At 43.1% G+C, this 16,933-nt stretch overlaps 1 protein-coding gene across 3 annotated transcripts in view; it reads left to right on the forward strand.

Annotated features, from left to right (window-relative positions):
• Positions 1-2,283: 2,283 nt before the first annotated feature.
• Positions 2,284-16,933, forward strand: part of Ptpn2 (protein tyrosine phosphatase non-receptor type 2) — a 68,003-nt gene continuing 53,353 nt past the window's right edge. For 2 of the 3 annotated variants that reach the window (XM_032886026.1, XM_032886025.1), the window contains exon 1: positions 2,284-2,473. In XM_032886026.1, coding sequence (XP_032741917.1) covers positions 2,405-2,473 — 69 coding nt within the window. In that variant the 5' untranslated portion in view covers positions 2,284-2,404. The remainder of the gene's footprint in view (positions 2,474-16,933) is intronic. The other variant, XM_032886027.1, reaches the window with a different exon arrangement.

Consider the following 16,933-nt stretch of genomic DNA (forward strand, 5'->3'; position numbering starts at 1 on the left):
CTTATATGGCCCTGGGGATGTCCTAATCTTGTTATATTCATGAGGTGGCATTAACCTATTAAATACAAAGTGGGGGATACTCTGTGTAGCTACCATTTCTAAGTAAAATAGCCATAACTTTTAAAAAATTTTATAGTTTTATTGACGTTGGCATAAAGTTAGAAAAATCTTACATGCACAGCTCATTGACTAATACACACAAAATATGAGTATATTATGTACAATATTGTACTTAAAGATGTAAAATATCCTCAACATTCTGGAACAACCAATACTCCTTGACCATTCCGGCTGCCCCGGCATTACTCACCTCTGTGCTCTTGAGCTTTATGTAAATGGAGACACACAATACATTTGGCCCTTTTGAGTCTAGCACCACTTATGGACGACATCATCATTTTCCCTTTTCACTGGCTATCAGCCATTGTGAACCATGCACACCCTGGATGACGGTGAAAGCCTGCTGCTTGATTTAGTTGGACTAATCAGCTTGTTTATTCCTCCAGAAATACAGTCTGTCAGGAATATGTTGTACAAGCCTATAACCCTAGTGGTTGGGAGGCAGAGGCAGGAGGATGTCAAGTTTAAGACCGTACCAGACTACAATGTAAGACCCCACCAAAACAAAACGAAACACAAGCCTCAGGAGGCAGGCCTATATAAGCCCAGCTACTTAGAGAATTGCAAGTACAGGCTTGATTCAGCTTGAGAATAAGTTCAAGGCCAGCCTGCTGAACTTAGTGAAACCCTAAAATAAAAATCTAAAAAAAGAATAACCTTTATGTGCATCATTATTTTGCAGGCAAAATAGTAAGTGTTTGCCTGGTATCTGTGGAGACAAGAAAAGGGCATCAGACCCCTGGGACTGGAATTACAGATGGTTGTGAGCAGCCACACTGTCTTCTGAAACAGCACCCAGTGCTTTGAACCGATGAGTCAGCCTAAATTGAAAAAAGGAAGAAAGAAAGGAAGAAAGAAAGGAAGAAAGAAAGAAAGAGGGGCTGGAGAGATGGCTCAGTAGTTAAGAGCACTGACTGTTCTTCCAGAGGTCCTGAGTTCAAATCCCAGCAACCACATGGTAGCTCACAACCATCTGTAATGGGATCTGACGCCCTCTTCTGGTGTGTCTGAAGACAGCTACGGTGTATATAATAAATAAATCTTGAAAGAAAGAAAGGAAGCAAGAGAGAAAGAAAGAAAGAAAGAAAGGGCGAACTGGGGCTATAGCTAAGTAAGAGTGTTTGCTTAGCGTATGCAAGGCCCTGAGTTCATTTTGAAACCTCCATAGCTTGGAGGTTGGGCTGGTCTTTGAGCCCTTTTCAAAATAAAACCAACCAACTAACCAACCAAAAAACCCAACCCCAACCCCAACCCCAACCAATCAAACCGAAGAATGTTCCTTGATGACACAAACATTCTACTTGTGCTTTTCACCACAGAGCAGCCACTAGCCCCATGAGGCTACAGAGCAAGTAAGCAGACAGACACTTGAGAAATGGAATTGCTGTATTTAGGGATTTTGCTCTTTGTGCCCAGCGCTGGGGTTGAAAACAGGGCTTCTCTGAATTCCCAGAATGGAGTTAACTGTAGATAAAATTTTAGGTTCAATATTGGACAACAGTTCATGCTTCTCCACCCCTTCACAGCTTTTCACTTGATCTTGGCCAAAAGGCCCAGAAGCATTTTTCACATCTCTTAAGATTATCAGATGGTAAGATTCTTAAGCACATGAGTTCACCAACATTGAGTTATCTTAAATCTGAGGCAAAATGATTTCCGGAGCCAGGCACTTGTTTCGTAGGAGGGGACTTACACTAACTTTGGAGCTGGGAGTTACATTCTAAACTAAACAAGACATATTCTCCTAAACGCCTTCCCTTTCCCTATAGCGGTTTGCTTGGCACAAAACTAGCTGAGACTATCACCCTAATGTGTTTCAAAGTTGAACACAGGCCATTGACTAACCTAGATGGTATTTAAATAGAACTTAGACGGTTACTGCAGTTTAAGAAAAAAAACTTGAAGACTAAAGGAGAAAAGGAGAACTGGAACGGCCAGGCAGACTAGCTGGCCAGAGACTTTCCAGGGACTTTCTCACCTCCTGGGCTAGACTCTGTCCAATGCAGCTCCTGGGTGGCGCCCGGCCCCGCCCCTACCACCTGGGCAATCTCCGGACCACGCCCCCGCCCCGCCCCGCCTCCTCCACGACGTCCGACCCACGCGGCGCCCAAGCGGCGCGCTGACGTCCGACGCTCCAGGTACTTTCCCCAAGGCCGGCTTGGCTCAACGTGGGGGCGGGGCGGGGCGCGGAGCGCGCATGCGCCACAGTGCCAGCGCTCTCCCCGGATAGAGCGGGGCCCGAGCCTGTCCGCTGTGGTGGTTCCGCTCGCGCTCCCCCGCCGCCATGTCGGCTACCATCGAGCGGGAGTTCGAGGAACTGGATGCTCAGTGTCGCTGGCAGCCGTTATACTTGGTGAGTCTCAGGTCCGCGCGGAGTCCCGGTCTTCGGAGGATCCGAGCTCGCGCCTGCCGGCTCCGTGTCACCTCCCCCGCCTCCCGCTCGGGCGGAAGTGGCGAGCGCGGGCCGCGTCAGGGGCGCGCCTGCGCGGACAGTCCTTACCTCTGTGAGGCTTTAGACGGGAAGCTCCGAGGTGGCTGGAGGCTGTTGGTTCTGAAGGCGGCGCCACAGCGGCGCCTGCTGGCTGTCCGGCCGGTCCCGGCGTGTGTTGCGCCTGGTGGAGGGTCGAGGGGCACCCGGCGCGGGGTGGGACGGCCTCCGGTCTGCTGACTGACCGCGTTTTTGTTGGTCGATGTTCGGCGGCGGAGCCGGAGCAGCGAAAAGGGCGAGAGAGCCCCCTGATGGGGCCAGCGAAAGCGAAGCGGGGTCTCATGGGGTCTCGGTCTCTTGCGGTATCCTGGGGGCCTGTGGCAAGCAGAGTCAGGAGCTGAAGCGGCGGCGAGAGCTCCCGAGGGATCGGGGAATCGCCAGTCCTTTCATTGGCTACTTTCTCCGGGAGAGCGGGTCATCTTCTGCTAGAGTTTCCCGGAACAACAGAGGCTTTGGTTGTATTATCATTGATTAAAGTAGCGTCCTCTTTAGAATTTCCTTTGCTTAGGCATACTTTATAGAGTATATATAGTACACCACAGATCTTTATATGAGCTTTGCAGTTGGGTGCATTTCCCAAATGAGTGCACCGTTCGTAGTAGCACTCCAAGTAACCCAACAATTCTTTCGGTCCAAAAGAGGCCACATGTCTACAAGCCGCCGCAGTGCTCTGTCACCAGAGAATAACCTTACCTATCGAGCTCATACTAAAGTAATCTTTACTACGAATGCTAGTGACTACCTTTTTAATCCAGGCTATCCAAGATCAAATTTAGTGATTGGTGAATTGTTAAATATGTCTCCTTGTTTTGGCTCATTCCTGCAGTACGGAAAGAAGCTAGAAAGCTTTCTTTTCGCTCTGGATTTCTTTTAGCTTTAGATTCTGGGTTTTCACCATTCCACTTTAGATGATACTAAATTTCATTTTGTTTAGGACTTATTTCTTCCATCCTCCTTTGAGATAAGATTTCAGTCTATAACTTCTGTTGGCCTGGAACTTGCTTTGTAGACCTTCCTGACCTTGAACTCACAAATTACCCCCTCCATTTCTGCCTCCTGAGTGCTAGGATTAAAGGTGTGTGCCACTATGTCTGCCTAGAACAGATTTTCTTAAACACATTAGTAAGGAATTTATTAAATACCTTGATGTGCCAGGTTCAGCATACATTAGAATAAGGCACTAGTTTTGCCGCCATCATCATCATCATTACAGCAGGGCAGACATGCCCCTTTGCTTTGTGTGTCGATCAGAGGACAACTTTCAGAGTTTGGTTCTATACCATGTGGGTCCTGGAGAGCGGATGGAATCTGTGTTATACTATATATTGTTTTGTAACAGGGTCTCATTGAAGCCCAGGCTGGTCTTGAAGTCCTAGTCTAACTACCACTGTCAAAGTTCTGGAAAGAAATTGTAGAAAATCTTAAATGCAAATTCTAGTGGATTTGTGTGAATGAACTTCCAGGTCTCCTTCTCTATGGTTACATTAGTTTAAGCAGAGACTTCTCAAAATGCCAATGATAAAAGAACTAAACCAAGAAGAAAAATTGCTGGGTGGTGCATGCCATTAATCATAAAGTTTAAGAGGCAAAGGGAAGTGTGTGAAGTGATTTTATTTTTGTTTTTGAGACATGGTCTCCTTTTGTAGCCTTGGCTAGCCTTGAACTCATATCGTCCTGTCTCCCAAGTTCTAGGACTAAAGTCATATATGTACCACCATGTCCAGCATAGATCTGAGTTTAAGCTAGCATGGTCTACATAGTTCCAGGCCAGCTGGGGGGTATATAGTAAGATGTATGTATGTATGTATGTATGTATGTATGTATGTATGTATGTGTGTATGTGTGTATGTGTGTGTGTGTATATAAAGGTGGGAGAGGGACTGAAGATGGCTCTTGGTTAAGAGGACTTGTCTTTTCAGGCACTTTGGAAGTGGTCCTAGAAAGTATCTCGAGTTTAAGGTCATTTCCAGCTACCTATGGAGTTCTGGGTCAGCATGGGGTAATTGAGACTGTCAAAAAAAAAAAAAAAAAATCTTGCTGGCAAGGTTGCTCTGTGAGTTAATAGTTGCCCAGCCTGAAAGAGGCTTCAGTCCTCTGATTCACAAGGAAGAAAAGAACCACCTTTCTTTTACTGATCCGTCCTTTGACCTATATATACCTGCCTTTTGTGTAAACCCACTATTGCAAAGTTAAATAAAATGTAACTTTAAATAATTGGAAGTTCCAGGAGATGGCTTATTTGTTCAATGTTTGCTCTGAAGGCATGAAGACCTGTATTTAGATCCTCCCTGTTTCCATAAAATGCCAGGTGTGTGGCTCTAATCTTTGTGCTGGGGGGGAGGTGGAGACAGGCAGATCCTGGGATCTCACTGCCAGCCAGCCTAGCTGAAGCAGTGAGCTCCGGGTTTAATGAGAGACCCAGTCTCAGAAGATAGTGGTTTGGGGACTGGAGAGATGGCTCCAGGGTTAGGACCACTTAAAACTCTTGCAGAGGACCCTAGTTCCATTCCCAGTTTCACATCAGGTAGTTCAGAACTGCCTGTAACTTAAGTGCCAGGGGACCTGACATCACTGTCCTCTTTGGGGAGTGCAATCCTGTGCACAAACACAACTGTATTTACACACAGTTAAGAATAAAGATAAAATCTTTTTAAAAAAAGGTATAGGACTGTCAGTGGCAAGATGATTCAGAGCATGTGTTGCCTACCAAGCCTGACTGATCCCTGGTATCCACATGATGGAAGACGATAACTCATTCCTGAAAGTTGTTCCCTGGCTTTCATAAGTAAATGTTGGAAAAAATAAATACAGGCAAAAATGCGTTGTATTCACTGAAAATTTCTTTTTCAGAAACCCTCCATAGACAAGTGCCCAAGCAAAATAGTAGTTCTGTGCTGGCACTTTCTTTCCAAGCCCAAGAGCATTAAAACCATGCTATGCACATTGGTGTTACAGTAAAAGCAAGTCAGGAGCCACTGAAGCTAATGGAAAGCAAGTCAGGAAGAGTTTGGACTTAATGCTTTCTTAGTATCCTGGAGCATCCATGTCACCATTCCATACAGAAGGCTGCTGACAACATCTGTGCAGTCAAGGCTCTAATTCTGTGAGTCTTGAGGACCTCTTTGCTCTCTGTTGACCTCTGAATAGTGGGTGGTGTGTCATCTGAAGGTCATAACCTTCTCAAACCTTTAGGTGTTGGGTGCTAGTATTTGGCACTGAAGGTAACTGTTTAAAGATAATACTCATAGGGTCCAGCCCAGTGAGAGATAGTAAATGGCGAGGCAGATAAAGGTGTAAAAAAGTGAGGGGTCTGACGGGAGGGCTCAGCAAAGAAAGGTGCTAACCAAAGCTTGGCACCTAAGTGCTCTACTTGGAGCCCTCGTACAGGTGGAAGGAGAGAGCTGGTCACACTGTTCTCTGCCAACAGGTGCTGTGGCATACACAACTGTTTGTTTGTATTTTGTATGTGAAAGCAAGGCTGTCATGAAGCCCTGAGTTCAAACCCCAGCAAGATGGTGCATGCCTGGACTCTACTCTGGAGGCAGAAGCAGAAGATTAGAAATTAGAATTAACCTGGTCTCAAAAACAAGTGGGAGAGTGATAGGAGGATTGGAGAATAGAAAACAATATGATCAATGAACATATGTACATGTATGAAATTGTGATGGAAAAGATAGAAAGGCTTTAAAGCTTTGACTACAAAGTGTTTATTAGTACAAAGCTAGATTAGTAAAAGACGGTGAGTGAATACCCATTTCTGGAACTATTTCTCAAAAAGTAGGGTTTTCTTTTCTTGTGTGTGTTGTGGCTACATGTATTTCTGTGTATTATGTTTGTGCCTAGTGTTCTAGGAGTCCTGAAAAGAGCATCAGATTTCCTGTTACTGGAGTTACAGATGGTTATGAGTCACCATGTGGGTGCTGGGAATCAAATCTTAGTCCTCTGGAAGAGCAGCCATGCTTTTGACTGCTGAGCCATCTTCTCCAGCTCCAATAGTGAAGCTTCTTGAGAAAGGAGTGCTTAACAGTCTCGAAGGGCAAATCCTTGAAGGGCAAATTTGTACGCTATGAAGAGATAAGGAGAGTGGAAGGTTCGGGGGCGGGGTGGGGGAGGGGAGTGTGGGAAAGCCACAGCATCCATCCACTGCTCAGGGAGAGATCCCTACAGTGTAATCTGGGGCTCAGCCTGCTGTGAGGTTGAAGTGTGGGAGAATAAGGTAGGGCCTAGAAGGCTGTTGGAGATGAATTTCTTAATAGAGACTCACCAAGGAGATTGGAAGTAAACCTGGAAGTATTGTTTTTACTTGTAGTATGATCATGTTGGTTAGATAGGGCTAAGTGTACACAACACAGAAGTCTGTCAAGTCAGGCTGAACTCTTAAGCCCTTGACAATAGACTATGGCAAGAGAAACAGAGGGAAAAAACCCAGTTTAAAAGTTAAATTATGGGCTGGAGACATGGCTCAGAGGTTAAGAGCACTGACTGCTCTTCCAGAGGTCCCGAGTTCAACTCCCAGCAACCACACAACCATCTGTAATGAGATCTGATGCCCTCTTCTGGTGTGTCTGAAGACAGCTACAGTGTATTCATATAACTAAAAATAAAAAAATTAGAAAAAAAAAGAAAAGTTAAAGTATGTCTGGGGAGATGGTTTATGCAAATTGGGAGATGGCTATGCAAATCTAAGTGCTTATTGTACAAGCCTGATAACCTGCACTCTTTTAGAACCCAAGTAAAAAAAAAATCCAGATGTAGTTGTACAATCCTTAATCCTAGCACTTGAAAGGCAAGATGGAAGGGACAGGAGAATTAGCTGGAAGCTCTCAGTCAGGCCAGCTAGTCTGGAGTGTACAGCAGAGATCTTTCTTCAATAAGATTGAAGGCAGGAATCGACTCCTGAAGTTGTCCTTTGACCTCTGTGCCTTGGCATACATGTCTTTTCCCCACTGAAAGCACAAAGTTAAAGCAGATGTGATTGAGTTACTTTTAAGATACTAGAATAACTGAATGTAGAGTTCAGATGAGAGGACTTAGCTACAAATACAAGTATCAAATATGGGCATGTAGGTTGTGTTTAAGGTTTGAGATGACTGGGCTCTGTTCATCCAGATTATTCAGATAGCCAGGTGTGTAGTGCATACCTTTGATACCACCCAGTTCTTGGGAGGCAGAAGCAGACTGGTCTCCATGACTTCAAGGCCAGTCTGACATTCATAGTGATATGTAATGAGACCTTGTTTGAAGAAAGAAAACAAAAACAAATTTTACTCAGGTAACATATAAGTGGTTTGGAAATACTGAAGGCCAAGGATGCTTCCTTCATTGCTAGCAGTGTTTTTAAAAGTGGAGAAAGGAAGCTTGCAGTGAAGACTGGAGATAATAACTAGTAAAGTATGGAAGAAAAGCTGTCAAGAACAAGGAGAGTTGATAGTCCACAGGGCCATGTGCTACAATGGAGCAAATACAATCAAGGCTAAACAGGCTCATTGGATTGAGCTGCCAGACCAGCCGATGACGAAAAGGGCACTGTCAGTGTTTCAGTCCTGCAGAGCTGGGGACAGAGTTGGAAGCAGTGCAGAGAAGTGTAGATGTTGGAGGAACTTACCTTGAAGGGAGGAAGCGGGGAAGTAGCTAAAGTGAAGCAGTTATTTCTCTACTTCAGCCCTTTAACTGCTGTTTTCCCAGCGCCCACATGTAAAACTCATCCCTTCTGTCTCAGCACCACTCGTGGTGCCTCTGTGACTTCATTTCCCATGTCATTTTTCTCCCCTCCCCCACTATGGTCTGTTCTTGGAAATCCCTATAGCCACTTATCCCCTTAAGGCCTCCAGAATGAAATTTCCTTTGCATAACTGCTCTCCTGTTGCTTCTTTCCCCTGCTGTTTAACACCTTCTGCTCATGTCTGAGGTTGGACTTCCTCTGGGAAGCTTTCCTACCAGTCCATCCTGGATATGAGCAAATCTTTGACATTAGGGTTGAAGAAATGCAGAGTGTTCATTCCCAGCACCCACATGGCAGCTCACAAATGTTGTAATTCCTGTTTAAGTGAGCATTCTGTCTTATTACAAGTAGGTAATGCTTGTAATAACGTTTTATGAGTTCTGCTTTTTCTGGTAATGCTAAAGGAGTTAGGAGAAGAAAGGATTGCTCCCAAGGGTAAACCAAGATGCTCAGCTTTTAGCTGCTTGATGGACATGAGAATGTTTACTTCATATTTTATTACAGTTTTTGCAGGCAAGAATAAAATGAATATTTTTGGTTGAGGTTCTGGCCTCCTAGTCTTTTTATTCCCTGTAGACAGTTGCTTTAGAGAAACTGGAGTGGTAGCTCATAGTGACAGTAGCACTTGAGATACTTGAGGATCTCGGAGGTGAGTCTGAGCAGTGGATCTAGTTTCAAGTCAGCTTATGTGATTTAGGATCATTCTATTTCTAAACAAAACTAAACAAACAAAAAAAGCTGTGAGTTAGTAGTAGGAAGAATTTCTTGTTTGGTTGGTAGGTTTTTTGAGACAAAAAAACCTATACCTTTGACTGACTTAGAATTCACAATGTAGGGGTTGGGGATTTAGCTCAGTGGTAGAGCGCTTGCCTAGGAAGCGCAAGGCCCTGGGTTCGGTCCCCAGCTGAGGTGGGGGGGGGGATTCACAATGTAAACCAGGTTGGGCTCCAACTAGAGATCCATCTTCTGCCTCCTCAGTGCTGGGGTTAAAGTCATGCACCACCATGTCCCACTTGTTTTTGTGTTTTGAGACAGATTTTCAATCTGTAGCTCTTACTACTTTGGAACTCACTGTTTAGCTCAGTTTAGCTTTGAACCAGTGCTAATCCTCCTGCATCAGTTTCTGAGTACTGGAATTCCAGACATGGGTCTTCACACCTGGTGAATGTTGGATTTGTGTGTTTTTGTTTTTTTTCGGGGGATACCAGTGATCAGGTCCATGGCTTCAGCAAGCTAGGCAGACGTTCTACCACTGAGCCATGGCCACAGTTCCCCGTCTCCCCACACAGTTTTTGAACTAGGTCTCTGAATTTACTGGCCTTGAACATGCTTTCTTCCTCCTTTAGCCTATAAGCTGTTGGGTTTACAGGCCTGGGTCACCAGGATGGGCAAGGTGAAAGTTCTCGATTTATAGAAAGAAGAGAAAAATGAAATACTGCAGTTGCTAAGGTCTATATTAAGGCCAAATCTTCAGTCTGAGGAACTGGAAGGATAAAGACCTTTGCTGGTTTTGCTGCTGTATTGTGTGTAAGGGTGCTGAGATGGAAAAGGACTTAAATTGCAGAGCTGAGAGTTCTCTGGTGTTATACTAACTGGGGAGCTAGGAATGAACTCCCACAGATAAGTCCCTTGGACTATTGTATCTATAGTTATCTTTAAGATTATCTTTGTGATGGCTTACTATTAAGTTTTACTTCTGGTATATATAGTCTTAAATTCTCTTAATAAATATAAATTTCTTTTTCTCTCCAATAAAATCACAAATAAAAACTCAAAGTAAGTTAGGTATAGTGATACATGCCTCTAATCCAAGCCCTTAGGAGGCAGAGACCATTAGATTTCTCAGTTTCAGATGAGGCAGGGCTACATAAGTGAGACCCTGTCTCAAAAAACAAGAGTAAGATTCTTTGGCCACTTGGTAGCTTGGTTTTCCAGAATTCTGTGATTACAGGCATGAACCACCAGGCTCTCATGCTTTGGAGCAGGGTCTCAAGGAGCCCAAACTGGCTTCTAACTATATAACTGAGACTGGCTTTGGATTTATAATCTTCTTGCCTCTACTCCATAGTGCTGCAACTGTAAGCATATATACCATCATGCTCAGAATATTTTGTATTTTAAAAGTGATCATTGGTTATTAAAACAAAAGAAAATAAAAGACACTTGTAAGCTAAAGCTAGGTTTGGTGTATATGTATGTAATCCCAGAATTTAGAAGTCTGAGGTTAAGAGGTTTGCCATGAATTTGAGGCTAGCCAGGGCTGTAAAATAAGGCTCTATTTAAAAAAACAAACCAAAACAAGAAACCCGAACCAAACAAAAGCTTTGCATGAAATCTTAGTCTATTTAAGTTGATACAATGTAGGAAAAATATTATCATTTGACACAGTAAGGTTTTTTGTTAATGTGTGTAAGTACAGCCTGTTCATGCCATACATATATAAAAGTCACTTTTGGGAGTAGTTTTCTCCTTCCTCAGTGAGTTCCTGGGATCAAACTTAGGTCATTAAGTTTGTGTGGCAAGGCCCTTAATCTGCTGAACCATCCCAACTGCCTGAGACTAAAGATTTTTATACATACATACATACATACATACATACATACTTACTTTTAAAGTTAAAAGGTTGTTTTAATATGTAACACAGCAGAAGGATTTTTTTTTTCAGAGCTGGGGACCGAACCCAGGGCCTTGCGCTGGCAAGCGCTCTACCACTGAGCTAAATCCCCAACCCCTAGCAGAAGGATTTTTAACTAAAAACATTTGCTTATTTCAGTTCCAATAATTGCACTGCAGTAAATTCCCCCCTTCCCCAAATTTGTATTTAGACTAGGTATCACTGTCTCCAGATCCCTACTCCCCCACGCCCCACAGCGCTTAGTCTTGTATTCAAATCTTCCCTACCACCACCATCTGGTTCTCTTTGAGATAAGCTCTTATTGTGTATCCCTGGCTGGCCTGGCACATGGCATCGTAGCCCAGGCTAACTTTAAACTCAAGGCATTCCTCAGTTTCCCAGGTGCATGTGTAAACTATGCCCAGATTGCTTATGCTCTTATGCTCTTATTTCATATGTCGTAGTTTCTCTCCCCCCTCCGCATTTTCCTCCCTCCCCCCCTCCCTCCCTCCCCCCCTCCTTTCCTTCCTTCCTTCCTTTTTTGAGCAGGGCTTCTCCGTGTAGCCCTGACTGTCCTGAAACTTATCTCTGTATACTGGGCTGGCCTTCTGAACTCAGAGATCCTCCTGCTTCTATCTCCTAAGTGCTGGGATTAAAGCTATGTGCCACAACCACCCCAGTTGATATGCATAGTTTTAAAAACAATCTACCCCCTCTTGCCTTAAACTTGTTACTGTGTCATATCCAACAAAGCAATATTTTATTGAACTGCATACCTGTATGGGCTTTTAAATAAGCTGCTGTCAAGGACATATCAAAGAAAGGTGAGGTATATTAGCTATTAATAGGTTATGGAATAGGTTATGCATTGTTTCAGGGTATATTTGTGTGGTCTTAAAATTTATCAATCCATCTTATGAAGGGACCAAGTATGAGAGCATTAAATGCTCCATTTTTTTTTTTTCCCCCTTCGGAGCTGGGGACCGAACCCAGGACCTTACGCTTGTTAGGCAAGCGCTCTACCACTGAGCCAAATCCCCAACCCCAATGCTCCACTTTTATACTGAGTTGCATCAGTGTAGTGTCTTAGAGTTTCTGATGCCGTGAAGAGAGACACCATGACCATTGCAACTCCTATAAAGGAAAACATTTAATTTGGGGTAGGCTTCAAGTTTAGAGGCTTAGTTCATTATCATCATGGCAGGAAGCATGGTGGAATGTAGGAATGCTAGAGCTGAGAATTTTACATCTGGATTTTCAGGCAGTAGGAAGGAAGAATGAACTGCTGGGCCTAGGTTGAGCTTCTGAATCCTCAAAAACCTGGTGACTCATTCTTCCAACAAGGTCACACTTCTTAATAGTGCCACTCCCTTTGAGACTTTGAGGGCCATTTTCATTCAAACCATCACATGAACTTAAATGAAAAAAACAAATCTTTGCAACACATGCGTTGGGGTAGTACTAAACTTTCTAGTGCTCCTGTTCTCTGCAAATGAACATTTCCTATTTTTTCCGTCCTAGGTGCTCTTTTTATTGTAGATCTGAATAAGATTGATCAGTAATAATCACATTACTGACTCATATGTTTCTCTCTTGAATTTCCTCCATGAAGAAATTAGTGCATCGCTTTAAATTTAGCTTCATGTAAAGTCTTAGGGCAGTGGTAGGAGATAGCCAGATTTTTTGGCTAAAAATTACAGGGATAGTCTGTAGCCCAGTTACTAATAAAGTCCTGGCTTACCTCTGAAACCCTGTGAGCTAGAGCTGTTCTGATTGTTCTCAGCCCTTCTGTCTTGCATGATCCTACTAGCACAGCTCATTAAGTGCTGCTTATAACATTCAGTGACTTTTCTGGTTTTTTTTTTCCTTCCTTTTCTTTTTTTCAGAGCTGGGTCAGTGGCTTTTCTAACTCATACTTTCAAAGTCTTCCACTTCCTCAAAAACAAAACAAAACAAAACAAAACAAAACGTGGCCAGCTTCTTTATAAACAGCTCCACTTCTTGGTTCCAACTTAAGCATTGATTTTTTTTCTGTCATAAAATATGTATGACAAAAATACCTTAAGGAAGAAAAGGGGTTATTTGGCTTATGGTTCCAGAAAGAGAGTCCGTAATGGTGGGGAGACACAGCAGCAAGTTGCCCAGAAAACAGAGTGAAGTGGAAGTGGGTGAGGCCATGAACTCTCAAATCCTGGTGTTTCCTCCAGCAAGGCTCATTGTCCTTAAGGTTCGATAACCTCCTCAGGAATCGCCATCAGTCGAGGTCCAAGTGTTCACTTACACCAGCTAATAGGTGCATTTTCATTCAAACCACGGTAGTGATGATGTAAAGGGAGTGGCTGCCTGATGCCTTTTTCCTTTAAATGCTGATTTTTATGGTGAGAAAGGCAACATAAGATACAGATTTTCTTATGGCTGTTTCTTTAATGATCATCCGATAACATTGTTTTAAGGATTCTATAAATGTCTCTTAGGAGGATCTTCTCAATTCTGTAATCTTTGTAAAAGAATTATTTTACCATCTGGTTTGTTGCAATAAAAATTTCTGAAAATATGGTAATGACTGTAATGTACACTTGAGTGATTTCCTAAGCCTAAGTTGCCTTCGGGCAGCATTCTTCACCTAGTGATGTAGAAGCATGGTTTGTGGCTTCTTTCTGCTGTAGAAAGGGAAACTTTGAGCTCCAGAATGCACATCAGTTGGTTTTGCAACATAGCCTTGGTGAGTGAGTAGCTCAGCTGTTGGCATTCCTTGTTTCTTTTTGAGAAACATGTATTTCGTTGACTATACTAAGTGATAGGATATATGAAGGGAAATGGGGTACCTTTGTGGGGCCTTGCCAAGCTGTGCTGCTAAGAAATTATGCCATGTAACATATTAGAGGTTTATAGGGGGAGTGAGGAGACTGAAATGTCTCCCTGGACTGGGGACTTTGGGGAGAGATGGATACAGACAGGCAGACAGACAAAAAAAGAAAAGAAAAAAAAAAAAGAAAAAGAACAGAGAATGAGGGAGAGAGAAGGGAATTGGAGTAAGAAACAAGACAGAAAGACAGGTAGAGAATGAGAAGAGATCTGGGGTAGGGTGAGATGGGGCAGGGTTAGGTGGGGGTTATACATTTTGTGCACCTGCCTCACCTGTCAAACCTTTTAGCTGGTATGGAGGATGACATAAGCTGCTTCTATGTCTTTGAGGGCTAACACTAAATGCTCATAAAAGTTATGGCTTGGTTATTGCCCAGAAAAAAAAAGGGGGGGGGAGACAAGCTGTCCCGTGTCAGGTGGTAGTTTGTGATAAGATTTGGTTATGTTCTTCTGCCTTAGGGTTTTTGTTACTGTGATGAAACATGACCAAAAGCAAGTTAGGGAGGGAAGGGTTTATTTGGCTTACTCTTCCACAGCACTCACTGTTCATTGAAGGAAGTCAAACAGGGCAGAAAACTGGAGGCTGGAGCTGATGCAAAGGCCATGAAGGGAGGGGTGCTGTTTACTGGCTTGCTCCTTAAGTCTGCTCAGTCTGCTTTCTTATAGAACCTCGGACTACCAGCCCAGGGATGGCATCACCACAGTGGGCTGGGTCTTCCCCCCATTGATCAATCACTCATTGAGAAAATGTTTACAGTTGGATCTTATGGAATACTTGGAGTTCCTTCCTATCAGTTGTCATAAAACTCCTTATTATTCTTATTATTCTCTTTATTATTTAGACACCTGATTTAGCTGCAAAGGAAGGAAAATAAAGCAATAATTGACCATAAGTTTATGTTTTGTATAGTGAGAGTTCTGAAGATAGGGCTACAGATGTGACTCCCTAGTGCCATTGATGGTAGCCTTTAATTTCTGTGTAGCTTTTTTGCAATTTGCCTTTTTTTTTTTTTTTTTAAACCTAGTGATCATAGGAGGTTCCTGTGTATTCCCACCTCTTACTCCTGGACGTAAAAACCCAAGAGAGGACAAGAGTTAGCTGAGGCAGTTTTCCTTTATTGATTTAGGCCTCCCTAGTGCTGGGACTTAAGACTGGGCCACCACACCTTGCTCACTGGGCGGCTCTTACCTGGGAAGGAGGCCTTTTATCAGGCTCTTGTAAGTGGAAAATCAAATTAGAACCTTCAGTGAGGAAGAAGGGAAAGTGGGGCTGACTGTCAGTGTGCGTCTCTGGAACTGCTCTTACACTGGGCAAAGTTAAAAACACGGAAAACACGTGGCAGACGGAGGAGCCGAGAGAATGAACTCACCAAGAGAGCTCTTTATATTCTGAGCTAACAAAAGAAAGTGATGGCTCTATTTTTTTAGGCCTGAATTTTTGGAATGGGGTGTGCGTATGGCATTGTTTTGTAAATCTTAAGTCCTTGCTGTACTAGCTCCTACCATCTTTTACTTACTAATTTATTTAATAATGCATTTTAGTTAATTCTTTGAGAAGTTCATATCCTGTATCTTATCATATTCATACACCCCTGCTTTTTCCCTGGAGCTCTTCCTAGAACCATCCGCTTCCTATCTCCTCACCACATTGTGCCCTTTTTATTTAAATTTTTTGGATTTATTATTTTTTATTTTATGTGTTTGGGTGTTTTGCCTGCATGTATATCTGTATCATGTGTGTATAGTGCCTACAGAGCTAAGAAGAGAGGGTCAGATCCCATGGAACTGGTTATACATGTTAGCTACCATGTGGGTGCTGGGACTTGAATCTGTATACTCTGGAAGAATAGTCAGTGTTCTTAACTGCTGAGCCATCTCTCTGGCCCCTATGTTTACTATTTTAAGAAGAGACCCGGCCTGGAGAGATGGCTCAGCGGTTAAAAGCACTGGTTGCTCTTCAGAGGTCCTGAGTTCAATTCCCAGCAACCACATGGTGGCTCTCAACCATCTATAATGTGGCCTGATTCTGGCATTCAGGTGTACATGCAGATAGAACACTTGTATACATAAAATAAATAAATCTTAAAAAAAAAATCCTTAAGAAGAGACAATCTAGCTTCGTGGTGGTGGCGCAGGCCTTTAATTCAGTGGGAGGCAGAGATAGGTGACTCTCTGAGTTTGAGGTTAACCTGGTCTATAGATTGAGTTCCAGGACAGTCAGGATACAGACTCTTATTGCAGGTATCCTGGTCCTTTGACTCAGTCTTTCTCAGTCTTTCTGCTCTTTTTTCCTAGGTTTTTCCTGAGTCTTTTGTTTGTTTTGTTTTTTGAGACAGGGTTTCTCAGTGTAACAGACACCTAGCATCCTGGCCTCACTTTGTAGACCATGCTGGCCTTGAACTCACAGAGATCCACCTGCCTCTGACTCCCCAAGTGTTAGGTAGGATTAAAGGTGTTGGCCACCAGGCCTGGCCCTTGGGTTTCTTTTTGTTGTTGTTGTTTTTGTTTTTTCCCCCCAACATCAGTAATTGTTATAGGGTATACATGTCATTGTTTGTCTAGACTGAAAACTAAGAACTAGCAGCTAATAGACAAGATTCACTGTGGAAGGTATACAACAGAACAGTTGAAGATTCTCGTGAAGATATTTTGGAGGGAGCCCTATCCTCTGCTCATTAATAAATTTTGTTTCTCTCTCTGTGTGTATATCTATCTGTATCTGTCTGTCCATCCATCTGTCTGTCGAGTTTAACCTGGAACTCAAGTGGTGCACCTACCTCTCTAGCTTTGGAGCGTTGAGATTAAAGCCACCACACGCAGTTACCAGCAGTTTTGCTTTTTTTAAAATCCCTTTTATAGTTGCATCAGTGTTAATAAGATTTCTCAGGTGAAACTGTACTTTTCTTGAAGAAAACTAACGTAAAATATGAGCTGTGACACACATGGGGTGAGTAAATAGAAGTGAAGCAACTTTCATTTCCGTATATTTAGACTTACTAAGCATTAGTACTAAAGTTTAGTCATCTTGATGAAAAATGATATTTTGAAATAGAATTACACTGTGATAGAGCAAGTGTAACTGGTGAATGTAAAAATGAATAAGTGGCACAAGTCATTTCTGTTA

Source organism: Rattus rattus, chromosome 15 (genome assembly GCF_011064425.1).
Source record: "Rattus rattus isolate New Zealand chromosome 15, Rrattus_CSIRO_v1, whole genome shotgun sequence".
Lineage (NCBI taxonomy): Eukaryota > Metazoa > Chordata > Mammalia > Rodentia > Muridae > Rattus > Rattus rattus.